The sequence below is a fragment of the Bactrocera neohumeralis genome, chromosome 3, assembly GCF_024586455.1.
Source record: "Bactrocera neohumeralis isolate Rockhampton chromosome 3, APGP_CSIRO_Bneo_wtdbg2-racon-allhic-juicebox.fasta_v2, whole genome shotgun sequence".
In the NCBI taxonomy this organism is placed as follows: domain Eukaryota; kingdom Metazoa; phylum Arthropoda; class Insecta; order Diptera; family Tephritidae; genus Bactrocera; species Bactrocera neohumeralis.
Window position 1 is genome coordinate 53,698,540 of NC_065920.1, and position 12,869 is coordinate 53,711,408.

Genomic DNA, 12,869 nt, shown 5'->3' on the forward strand with positions numbered 1-12,869 from the left:
AATTACACAACTTTTGCGACCTCTATTCTTTGTCGTTCTTGATAACGATACAGGTTTTTTTGGTACGCATCTTGCATTAACGCGGTTCATACTAAAAACATTAATGAAAATGTGTTCAGTCAATTCATAAGACATATTGAGATCCTCTGCTAACTTTCGACAAATTAATAATTCTTTATTTTTTCGATGTTATCGATCGTCATTAACAGTAATGAATGAATAATTCGCATGAGAAAAGTTTTATATTGATTCACATTGTGGTAAAGCAGACTATCTAAAACACTAATGAACATTTTCTTCAAGTTTTTAAAATATTCAGTAGTGTTTTTGTTTCTAGTTAAAAGCTGCCAGACAAACCTTTTTCGTCGTAAACAAATAGCTGCCAAACATACCCCAATTGAAGTATGGAGACCATATCTCGATAATAAAAAAGTTACATTAACCTTAGAAATGCTTTTTTAACGATTCCGTTTCCGCGCGTAGTTTCTTCTTCTGCTTCTTCTTAATTGGCGTAGACACCGCTTACGCGATTATAGCCGAGTTAACAACATTGCGCCAGTTGTTTCTTCTTTTCGCTGCGTGGCGCCAATTGGATATTCCAAGCGTAGCCAGGTCCTTCCAACGGAGTGGAGGTCTTCCTCTTCCTCTGCTTCCCCGGCAGGTACTGCGTCGAATACTTTCAGAGCTGGAGTGTTTTCGTCCATCCGGACAACATGACCTAGCCAGCGTAGCCGCTGTCTTTTAATTCGCTGAACTATGTCAATGTCGTCGTATATCTCGTACAGCTCATCGTTCCATCGAATGCGGTATTCGCCGTGGCCAATGCGCAAAGGACCATAAATCTTTCGCAGAACTTTTCTCCCGAAAACTCGTAACGTCGACTCATCCGCGCGTAGTTTACCAGTCAGAATCAAATATGATCACATGGTTTTGCAAACTCATAATCTTTATTTTTTGTTTTTGAGAAAAATTTCTGAGTAAATATTTGGCTCAACAGTCAGTAATACTTTTGTATTTATCATAAAGATCCTCATAAAGCGACAAAGTGGCCAACATTAGATTCGACTGTCCGGATACCTTACTAGAGTGGATTGCTGAGCATAGAGAAATTAGTAAAAATAAACTAGCTGATTTCCTGGCGAAAGATGCTGCGGCAACTAGTCTGGCGTTCCGGAATCGGTCTTCGCTGTGGATCTCCACACTTTACGAGAGGAGCTTCGGAAAGAGGAAAGGGACAGATCGGCAAGTGTCTGATAGACCACTAATTTAATATTTTGCCGGTTTGCCGAAGGTATGACTACCGAAATGTTTCAATATGACTTTCTCAAGAGCTGGGCAATGGAGGAGACAGTGCCTGGACGTTTCTACTTCACCTTCCCCCATACAAATTTAGAAAATGGAAATCCAAATAGTTCACTCCGAAGTAAGCAGTCCAAGAATGCTTCATCTTCTAAGCTCATTACTTTTGCAGTTTTCATGGATTCCCTTAGAACCAGACTAGTTGTTTAAGTTAAGTGTAATAATAGTTAAGGAATCTTGAGGCTATGTATTTGAGAGCACAGTTAGCGAGTTCAGCGCTAGTATGACCGCTCTGCTGACAGTGTGAATTTTGTGTGGTTAGTTTCTATGTTTTTCCGTTTTGGTAATCAGAACCGACTGTAAATCTCAAAATGTTTGGGCATTGTTTTATGCAGTTGAAACCACAACGATACTCCAAATATTTCATAAGCCATGAGTTTATTTTATGCTTTAAAAAAGAGAAAAATTAACAGGTCAATTGAAAAGTCCCAGCCAGACACGACGACACATTAAATACATACATACGATACTAGAATTTTGAAATATATTCGAATTTCGAATTTTTTGTTGTCTCTCATACGACAAGGTGTGTTCATTTAAAAATAATTTTTACGGATCAAAGAATTTCAAATTTTGATGCATTTTTGACGCTGGTTTATCGGTATGTTCTCATGTCGACGATTGCCGTACGCCCGAGCACTTCAACAACAGACGAAAAAATTAATGAAGTGGAGAAAATTGTATTGGCCAATCGTCGAATCACCGTTAGAGAAGATGCTGAGGACCTAAACATATCGATTGGCAAGCAATCCGCCAGAAACGCCCGGATTAGTGGAAGAACAAAAATTGGCTTTTGCACCACGATAGCGCCCCTGCTCACACATCGTTGCTTTTGCGCGACTTTTTGGCCAAAAACAACACACTAATGATGCCGCAGCCACCGTATTCCCCAGATCTGGCCCCCTGTGACTTTTTCTTGTTCCCTACACTACTCTTCTTTGGATGGTGGTTACGCCAAATCAAATTGATGAAATCATTTCTCCGGTTATTCCTCATGCATCCAGTATTATACGAAGTGATGAAAACTAATATGGTTCATGGACCTTGTGGACACCACAAACCCACTTTGGTTTGAATATCTGACAATAAACGCACGAGACATTATTCGCGTGCTTTTCTTTCGTAAACACAAACTGGCAATGATGGATATCCATTCCATCGGCGTAGCTCACCAGACGACAATGGCAGAACATTTAACATTCAACTTAGAGGAGTGAGTATCGAAGTCGACAATACATGGATCGTACCATATTCGCCATTGTTGTCTAATTCACGTTCAAAACTCATTTCAATTTTGAATATTGTAGTTTGGTGAAATCGATCAAATACGTTTGCAAATACGTCACCAAAGAAAGCAACATGGCGGTTATTGGCCTTGAACGAGATGAGATCAGCAAGTATCCAATGGGTCGATACGTGAACTGCAATAAAGCGCTTTGTAGGATATTTACTTTCACAATTCATGAACGTTTTACGACTGTTGTGCGTCCTGCAGTTCATTTGGAGAGTGTCCAAAGAGTGTATTTCAATCCAGAGAGTGGGTTGCTACAGCCAGTGGAAAGACCGCCAGCAACAAAATTGACATTGACGAATTTTTCTCAACTTGCGTCAGAGATCTGTTTGCGTGAAAATTGCTCTATTCGGAAATGTCTTGATATTGATCATTTCGACATATCAGCTATCTATGTCTATGTCTATATCTGTGTGACAATGGATGAAACGTGGCTCCATAATTTCACTTCAAAGTCCAATAGACAGTCATCCAAATGAAATACACACGATGAACCCACTCCAAAGCGTGGAAAAACGCCACAGTCGGCTAGCAAGGTTATGACGTTTGTATTTTGGATGCGCGTGAAATAATTTTTATTGACTACTTTGAAAAAGGAAAGACCATCAACAGCGTCTGTTAGATAGCATTATTGGACCGTTTGAAGGACGTATTCTGCGAAAAACGGTGCATTTGGAGAAAAAGAAACTGCCATTTTACCAAGATAATGGAGCAAGTTTGTGAAAACGCTGACAAAAATTAAATAAAACAATTATTTTAGTATATAAAAACCGCTATTGCTTAAAATATGTACTATATACGCCTCTGCTCTGAAAGTTTTTGACTGTGTACTTGATTACTGGAACATGATCTAAGTTAGAAAGGTTCCTCTTGTTGGACTGTGGAATCTTATTATAAGTTTTTTGTGGTTCGCATTATTTAAAATTGATATACTGTGTAATCACTAAATATCAAAATAAAATTTGTTCGCAACGTTATGTGATTGAGGCACTTACCCTTTTAAATATCTATTTACTCAACTTTCTAACTTTCTAAACACTCATATGCTATATTTCACCATCAAGCAATTAGGTTTATTAAAAAATTACTTTTAATTACAACTTCTGCCACAACTTGCCTTGCACTTTAATTCAATTGCTGCCCAACGGAGTCAAGAGCCACTCAGTGTGATATAAATTTTATTTGAACAACACACAAAAGAGACGATCTGCGCACACTTTCCGAATGAAAATTTCAGACTGCAATTTAATTTTCGTTCAACGGCGATTGCCACCATAAAAGTGTCAACAAATATGGTCAGGAATGCACATGTGAGCAGACAGACATACAAACGAATGTATATGAGCACATGCAAAATTGGTAAAATATGGAAAATTGTGGCAGCCAATGATGGCAACCAACAAAAATATATACACAGAGAGACGCCTCCGCACACATTTGATAAATTGCATTTGTGCCTTGTGCTTTGGACATTAGGGCAATGTGTGTAAAGAGGAATGCGAATGTTGGATGGAAAATGGCAATAATGCCGTTGTGTTTAAATAATAAGCCACATTAGGGACAAAGATAATGACGGTTGCAATTTTGGTGTCACAAATGAATTGTTTGATTTATCGAAATGTAAACAGTGTATGTGGCACTAGGGTGCGTATGAGTAGAACTTGGCGTGGTATATATGTACATAATTATATTTTAGAGCGGCTGAAGCGCCCAAAATCTTTAATGGATGATCTTTTATTGGTGCTGTGATTATAAGGAGCGCTTTTCCAGGTTAAGTCAGAAAACCTAAATTTGCAAATGAAATACGAGTAATAGACTTCTTTTTAGACTCGCTGTGACTTTTCACAGTTCCCAAAACGAAAATATTCTTTTCGGAGGACACATTGGCTTAACAAGTATATGGACCTAATACATTTGAATTCCATCCTGAGCACCGCTAAAATTTTTGATTCATAAACGCATAGTCTACATATTTCAAATCTGATGATAGGGTTTATGGATTAATCAAAAACCATATCCTAGTCATAGTCTGAGTCTCTCTTTACTGCTCTGGACGGTCTGCGGGTTGAATCAAAGCTCGAACGCCTCATTCTCAGTCTTCTGTGTGATGGAAAGATTGGAACGGAATGGGGCAACACACATGCATATGATGAAAGAGAAGTTCCTGAATATCGTGTATGGGTAACTCAGCGTCGTAACAAGCTGGGCGGTCGGAAGTGGTCTCGCCATCAACCCAAATAAAATCGAGATGGTTTTATTTACTAGAAGATGTAAGATCCCGGTGGCACCGCTGCCGCAAATGGGAGACATCTGTATGCAACCGGTGGATACAGTGAAATATCTAGGATTCATCCTGAATAGGAAACATTAATGGAAGTCTAATATCGAAGAAAGATCTAAAAAGGCATCGATTGCCTTATACTGTTGTATGGGGGTCTCTCACCGAAAATGGTCCTCTGGCTCTATGACACCATAGTCAAACCCATTATGTTCTATGGATCCTTTATGTGGTGGAGGGCTCCAGAAAAGACCACACTTGCAAAGAAACTGGGGAGGGTTCAACGGCCGGCTGTCATCAGCATGTGTGGTGCACTAAGGTCCACTCCAACCACGACATTTAACGCCATCTTGCACATAGTACTCGTAGACATCGTTGGAAGGTGTATTACTGCGAAAGGGGTTATAAGATTTATAGAATCCGGCTTCTTAAAAGAACGCGTATCTGAACACTCGGAAATCCTCCAACGCTTTGACATCACTTTGGATCACTTAGGTCATGGAGTCGCCAAACAGAACTCTGGCGGCTCCTTTTCTCCCCATATGCCGACGATGAAGTTTTGGGTGGAAAGTAGCCGTTACAGGAGAGGGGCAGTGAGTTTATTTACGGAGAGTTAAAAACTTGGGGGGAAGGTTGGTGGAGGGCTATACTCTCAGGACCTCTCTATCAGCTTCAGCTTCAGACTTCCTGAAAATTGCAGTGTCTTCCAAGCCGAGGTTGCAGCCATTAAGGTAGCAGTAGATCTGCTGTTCCGGAGTGCAACCTTCTTCAAAGAAGTGACTATTCCCTCAGATAGCGGCGATAATAGTCTTAAACTTATTTACAGTGCGTTCAAGGTTGGTAGAGGAGAGCCTAACCTTGATATCGAGTGTCTTTGTGATAAGACTAGTATAGGTGCCGGGCCATAACGGAATCGCAGGAAATTGCAAAGCTGATGACCTAGCAAGAAAATGCACCCTAGAACCGTTACCAATAAAGTGACAGCGAGTCGGTGTTCTCCCATTTTGTGCTCTACTACTATATATGTAACTGAGTTTTGTGGAAGCTTGCCCAACGCTGGGCCCTCATCGACACATGCGCTGTCGCAAAAGCCCAAAATCGATCGGAAGAGATCTAGTGATCTCTTTGGCCTCAGCAAGGCTAGCCTCTCCCTAGTTGTTGGGTTTTTAATAGGCCCTACTGACGTCCATGCTGTAGGGTTGGGAATCTTACCAGACGTTATTTGCTACCTTGTGTTTGACAGGAATATTATAACACATGTGAACTCAAAAAGTCTTAATGCCAACCGATGTTATCCATTTAGTATTTTTTATACCCTGAACACGTACATATCCTCTTTAGTTTGCTACCAAGTTTGTAACACCCAGAAGGAAACTTCGGAGATTTTATAAAATATGTATATAACTAATCAGCATGACGAGCTGAGTCAATTTAGCCAAGGCTGTCTCTTTGTTTTACAGATACCGTTCTGAAAATTTGCTCATGTTCTTTTCTCCCAAAAAAGCATTTGACAACTATAGCATATAGTTGACATACAAACTGAACTATCGGAGTCAAGTGCTTATATGAAAAGCTTGTTTATTTGGCAAGATATCTTCATCAAATCTTCAGAAGATTAATCCTTAGTTTTATTAAGTTAGTAAGTATTGCAAAGTGCTTGGCAGATTTTTGTATTTTATCGAATTTGATTTCCGTGTTAATAGGCTATCAATTTAAAAAAAGAATGCTTCAGTTGCCTGTACTCCACGTATATGAAAGCAGTTCTCTAGCTGCCGAGTTTTTACCTTTGCCTTTGCTTCGCTAGTTGGTATACATATACTATGTAACCCTGAAAACCTATAAAATCTGTAAACAATCAACAGTTAAGAGCCTTCTTACACTATTTAATGTTAAATTGCTTTTGTGGTTAAATTAAATAACCACAATCTGTACAACCGCATGAGCTTTCCTTTTTCGTAAAACGAGAATGCAATCCACCCAGCAACCGCCAATTAACTGCAACAACCGCGACCAGCAAATAAAATAACAAGAAAAACAGAAGCGGAAACTACAACAACAACCGTTAAACCAGTACAAACAAAGTACATAATTGTAATTTAACAAGCCAATGAAACCATGGGTTTTCGCACTCAACTTTGAAATACGAGCACGGTTTGAAAGGGCAGTGACATTTCATGCAACGTTGGTGTTGTTAGCGGTTCATGACTGTTTTATGTCCATAATAGTGGATGCGGCAGGGATTCTTAATAACTAAATACCTGTAAACTTGAATACAAAACACAAAATTGAGAGAAGAGAGATAGAAACGATGAGGAGAGAGTGAGAAAAGTTGAAGGTAAGGAATGGCGATAAATAGAAAAAGTTCTAAAGAAAACGAGAGTGGAAGAGTATGGTCGTCTTTAGACGTTTTTTGTCCATCAATCATACATCGAATTGTTCTGTAAAGAATTCGACCGAATAGATTACGTCCTGCAGATAGTGAGGAACATATGTATAGAAGCTGAAGACCGCGGAGAGTCGATTAGGCGCCGTTCGTAGTAACTCCGACTGACGTATGTAACGACTTAGCGCATTTTAGGTCGAGATTTTAAATTAAAAGCGTACAAAACGTTCGCCAGCCACATCGATTCGATCTATGGGCTCTTGAAAAGTTCTAAGAAGATCCGACGTTTTCGAGCCAAATTTTGTTCAGAGATTAGGCCCATTTTCGGCTCAATTGGTACGTAAATAAGCAAACTTGCCGCATTTGGAACGAAAAGCCACCTGAAGAAATTCAAGAGCTGCCATTCCACCCAGAAAAAACAATGTTTTGGTGTGATTTGTGGGCCGGAGGAATCATTGGTCCATATTTCTTCAAAAGTGATTCCTTTGAGAACTTTATCATCAATAGCGATCGATAGATATCGATGATAACCGACTATTTGATGCTTGAAATTGGATCTTGTGATATCGGCGACATTTTGTTTCAACAAGACGGCGCCACATTCCACACATCGGACTAATCAATGGATTTATTGAGAGAACACTTTAATGAGCAGATAATTTCACGTTTTGCGCCGGTCGATGGCTACCAAGTTCGTGTGATATTACACCGTTAGACTTTTACCTGTGCGGATATGTAAAGTCTTAGGTCTATGCAGACAACTCCGCTTCGATTCAGGACTTAGAGCAAAAAATCACATGTGACATTCGCTAGTTATCAGTGGAAATGCCCGAACGAGTCATCGATAATTGGACTCAATGAATGGCGTAGCCGTTACCAACATTTGAAAGAGATAATCTTCAAAAAATAAATGCCAACGAACGTTATTACAAATGATACTAAGCAATCTGCACAAAATTTGAAGTTTCTATGTTTTTTCTTTAAAAATTAGGGGATCTCGAAATTGATCTAGCTAGTTAGTTGTACACTGTCTTATCAATTTGTCCTTTTAACTGTGTCATATGCATAACTTTGTGATACATACATATATAAAAGTTATTTATTTTTTATTAATAACTTTAACAACATGCCGAACAACAGCAATGATTTTAAGGCTGAAAATATCAACTCTGTGTCTGTGAAAAAATCTCATTTTGCCACAGAGTTTCACGGCACATTGTGTTTGTCGAGAAAATGCCACAAACAGCTGAAACCACAACAAAGAGCTTCCGTACTCTGGCAAAGAGCAAAAGTCCGTAATCAACTGTCAACAGCGAATTGGCAAAAAGTGAATTTTACATGTCAGTTGGTAAGCGTAAGCTGAGAATTCCGCAGTATGTAAGTTAAATGTAGGAATTTCATTTAATTTTCGTATAGACTTTCGAGTTAAATTGGTGGAGCTTAATGCTATTGACTTGATTTATTGAGCTACTAGCGTTCGGTTTCTCAGCAAAAGCATGTGGACTTTAACGAATGCAAAATAGTGGCGAAATTACTTAGAAAATTGTCTGAAAAGCTAAATAAATCTTTGACTCGGTAAACTCAAGATTAGTTATGCGAACTTTGTAAATGGTTATATAGTCAATATTGGTTGGCTCTGGGGATCTCATTCATACCAGAGAACTTCAACGAGTCGGCTGATCATACACAACATTGTTGATTGCGTCAAGTGCCGACCAGCGTCAACTGATATGATGTAACCCGAAGAATCTATTCTTCGACAATCGCCTCTGATTCAAATTAGTTCTTTGCCGCCAGAGATCTCAGCCAGAGTGATGGATCAGTTATGGAGTATGAACAAAAATGTTTTACTCATTACAGTTCTGTTATTCATACTAGTTGAAACTAAGTCCATGGATAAGTAACTTTAGAAAAATTGGGCTAAGTATAATCTCCTCGCTTCTTTACTACCATCATAGAAAATCTGTATAAATAAAACACTCTGTAGAGATTACTTTCCATTTTGTTCGCTAAATCGTGTTAACGGGTAATTGGATACTTATTAAAATAAAGTTGGAATTTCGCAAAGAATTATTCTTGAAAGATGATGCTTTAGATATTCAGATGATGTTATCTCTAGAAATTTCATCTGCTGAGCATTTTCAAAAATCAGAATTTAAGAAGTTAACCGCCATATAATGTACTACTATCTTCTTAGGGTGTTCTTTCAGGAACACATAACATTCATTCCAATAGGGACTACCCACGAGAAGGACGTGATTTTAAAATGAAATAAAACATTAAAATTTGTTTAAAATAGGTTCTATGAAAGAAATAAGGCCCGATGATGCATCTTAGACAATTTGCAAGCATTGTTGTTGAAATGACATATCTTACTGAACAAATTGACAAAATATGATAGAGATCCGTAAACAAACATGCTCGTCACGTGCTGTCAAAAACACGTCATCCCTACTGGCAGACTCAATTATTAGTTTAGGATCCTAAAATGCCTCATGAAAAGATTTATATATAAAAGTTCCATTTCTAAGTTTTTTATAGTCTTGGGATTCTGTTAACAGCAATATAGTCCTTTCGATAGTTAATCGGACACTTCTTTGATAACTACGAATTAGTCAGCTGAAAGCGGTTAGTAAAATTCTTTTAAAAACAAAGTTATTTTCAACTAATTATTTTTGGTATACTTTTTAATTGTACTTGAGAGTAAATTCTGGAGCATCGAGTGAATGTTTTAAATATAAAATTAGATGTACGAGTTATACATATATACACATATGCTCAAAATATAATTTAAGACAAAGGTCTTGTAATTCTTCTGGACCGAATAGCAAAGCAAGGTCTTAATCGAAGAGGACTAGTCCGAGGCCTTTTATCTGCTGTCAAAAAACATTAATTTCTCAACAAGGTTTTTGGCAACTGTTATGACATCGCAATAACAAAACAGTAGTAGAGTAGGCGATATGAATGGATTTTGAAGGAATTTTCATGTTTTCAGTTGTTCAAAATAAAATCTTTTCGCAGTTTGTAGTTCTGCTTTGGGAAATATTCTAAGTATATCCAATTTCGTGAAAATGTCCTGACAAGTAACAAAGTACACAAATGTGTGAAAATATTCTTAAATTCAGAACCAATTCACTTTTGTTCGATATGACCACCTTTTGCCTTAACTGTGGCCTTGAGACGGTCAAAAAACGAATAGCAAGCTGCCCGAATGTGACTTGCCGGTATTTTGGCCCACTCACGGACAATGGCTTTCTTCAGCATCTCGAGACTGGTGTATTTTTACTTCGGACCTTGCTCTCCAAAATGGCTCAGAGAGAATAATCCATTGTATTCGCATCTGGTGAATTCGAGAGCCATTGTGTAGTCGTAATGAAGTTCGGAACGTTGTTTTTCAGCCATTCTTGGTTCACTCGCGCTTTGTGAGACGGTGCTGAGTCTTGTTGAAACGTCCATGGTTTGCAATTGAAATGATTGTTTGCACACGGCTTCAAAGCAGTCTCCAGAGCACTTTCCCGATAATATGTCGCATTTACTTTGACGCCAGGCTCGATGAAAACAATTGCAGAGCGCCCATCTGTGGCCTAAACCATTATTTGTTGCGGGTGCTGCCTCCTGGTGGTCATCCGATGACTTAGATTATCGTATGAACGGTCGGTCAAGTAAACCCTATCGTTTTGAGAGTTTACGAATTGTTCAATTGGAAAATTTTTTTTGTCAGAAAACACAATGTTCGGAATTTGACCGCTTTCGGCCAAGCGAATCAACTGCTTCGCTCTCTCAAGTCTTATTTGTTGCTGCTTCGGTGTTAGATCATGGGCCTTTTGGAACTTGTAAGGCTTGACCTTGGGCTCATTTTTCAATATGCGTCGTATGCTGCGGTCGGATATTTTCAGTTCTTTAGCCATTTGATTGGCACTTCATCGTGGATTTCGCTCAAGTCGCTTCTTCACTTTCCGAACCATCTCACGTGACGTTGCAGTCTTTTGATGACCACCTCCATGGCGTTACACTTCGAGAGCCGGACCCTGTATGGCAGTTATTTGTAATAATAGTCCGATACCGGCTCCGAAAAATTAGCAGCTTCTTGTGGATAAAATTATGTGTGTAAAATTTCTGGTCGATAACTCAAATACTCAAAGTTCGAATAGTTCGCGTCTATATAGACAGAGACATAAACAAACGGACATGACTAAATCGCCTCAGCTCGTTACGCTGATCATTTGAATATATGTACCATACATACATATATATTTGTAAGAGTATTAAAAACTCTTGGTAACTTAATATATCTTATTCAGAGTATTATATCTTTTATTTATTTCGATTCACTTACCTCCGGGGCAGTAGTGGTAGATGATTGCCAAACAACCACAGACGCTTCTCACCGAACCATTTGTCCATAGACTCTGCGACCAAATTTGTGTTTGTAAAAAATGTTGTTGCAAAAGTTTTTACAAATTAATAAAGAAAAATTCGCATTAAAAGTGTTAACAGCGTGTCATGAAATTTTTATTGGTTTGTTAAAATATTTATTTGTTTATGTAGAATCTTCACTTCACAACACTGTGCGGCAACACCATGTCGTAACAATAACAAACCGTGTTGTTGTCAAGCATTTTAAACTTTCACCATTTCCTCACACACATTCACATATACACACGAATGTCAAAAAAATCGCGAACAAAATGCATTGCTGCCAACTGCAGTTAACACAGCAAGCACCATAAATATTTATATAAAATTCACAAAAGGAAATGTTTTAGCAATTTAAATTTAATTTTCTTATTTTAAACACATTTTCGCGTTTTTATTTGCAACTGAGCGGAAATTCGGTTTACGCAAGGGTTTCTCTTTGCGAAAAGCGTTTGAAAGGAAATGCGCACTGCACACGGTCTGCTGGCGCGGCAAGTGTTGGTGCGCTTGGTTGCACGCGGCGCGGCGCCTGGCAGCGCGTTAAGCGGCAGAAAAGCAAAAGTTTGTTTATTTCACCGAACGACGGTGTGGACAGGGTGCACGCGAAGGGGCGCGTGTGCGGTAATAACAATAGACAAAGCGGCGGTTGCTGCTGGCAACACGACAGTTGGGCGCGGGTTTGTTGTACAGCTGTTGTTGCTTTACATATTTTTGTTCTTTTTGGCTGATTTTTGTATCAAAAATAAATTTTTTACATATTCATAAATATTTGTAACGGTTTTATGATTTTTGTGAATATTATGTGCAAGGGTACTTGCAACTGTTAATGTGTTTTTGTTGGCGGAAGTTTTGTATATTAAAAGTTTATAACTGTAGAAATATTTTCGTTAAAATAATAATTCTTTACTTTAAGCTGATGTCATCGGTTCTGCTATGAAAAATATTCTAAATTAGTTTGTTGTACTTAGAGAAGACAACGAGATGAGTATGACGAGATGAAATATTCACTTATTTATATCGGGTGACCATTGATGGATTTTTAAGAAACTCAAGAAACCTCTAAATCTTTAGTGGTTAGGAGTATTTAGAATAAAAAGTTATAATAAAAAATGACAATTGAAAAAAAATGCATTATATCATTG

General features: G+C 38.4%; 1 protein-coding gene across 1 annotated transcript in view; it reads right to left on the reverse strand.

The window, feature by feature from the left end:
- Positions 1–11,790, reverse strand: part of LOC126753772 (cyclin-dependent kinase-like 1) — a 52,633-nt gene extending 40,843 nt beyond the window's left edge. Inside the window, exon 1 of the mRNA XM_050465476.1 lies at positions 11,648–11,790. Coding sequence (XP_050321433.1) covers positions 11,648–11,715 — 68 coding nt within the window. The 5' untranslated portion in view covers positions 11,716–11,790. The remainder of the gene's footprint in view (positions 1–11,647) is intronic.
- Positions 11,791–12,869: the final 1,079 nt, after the last annotated feature.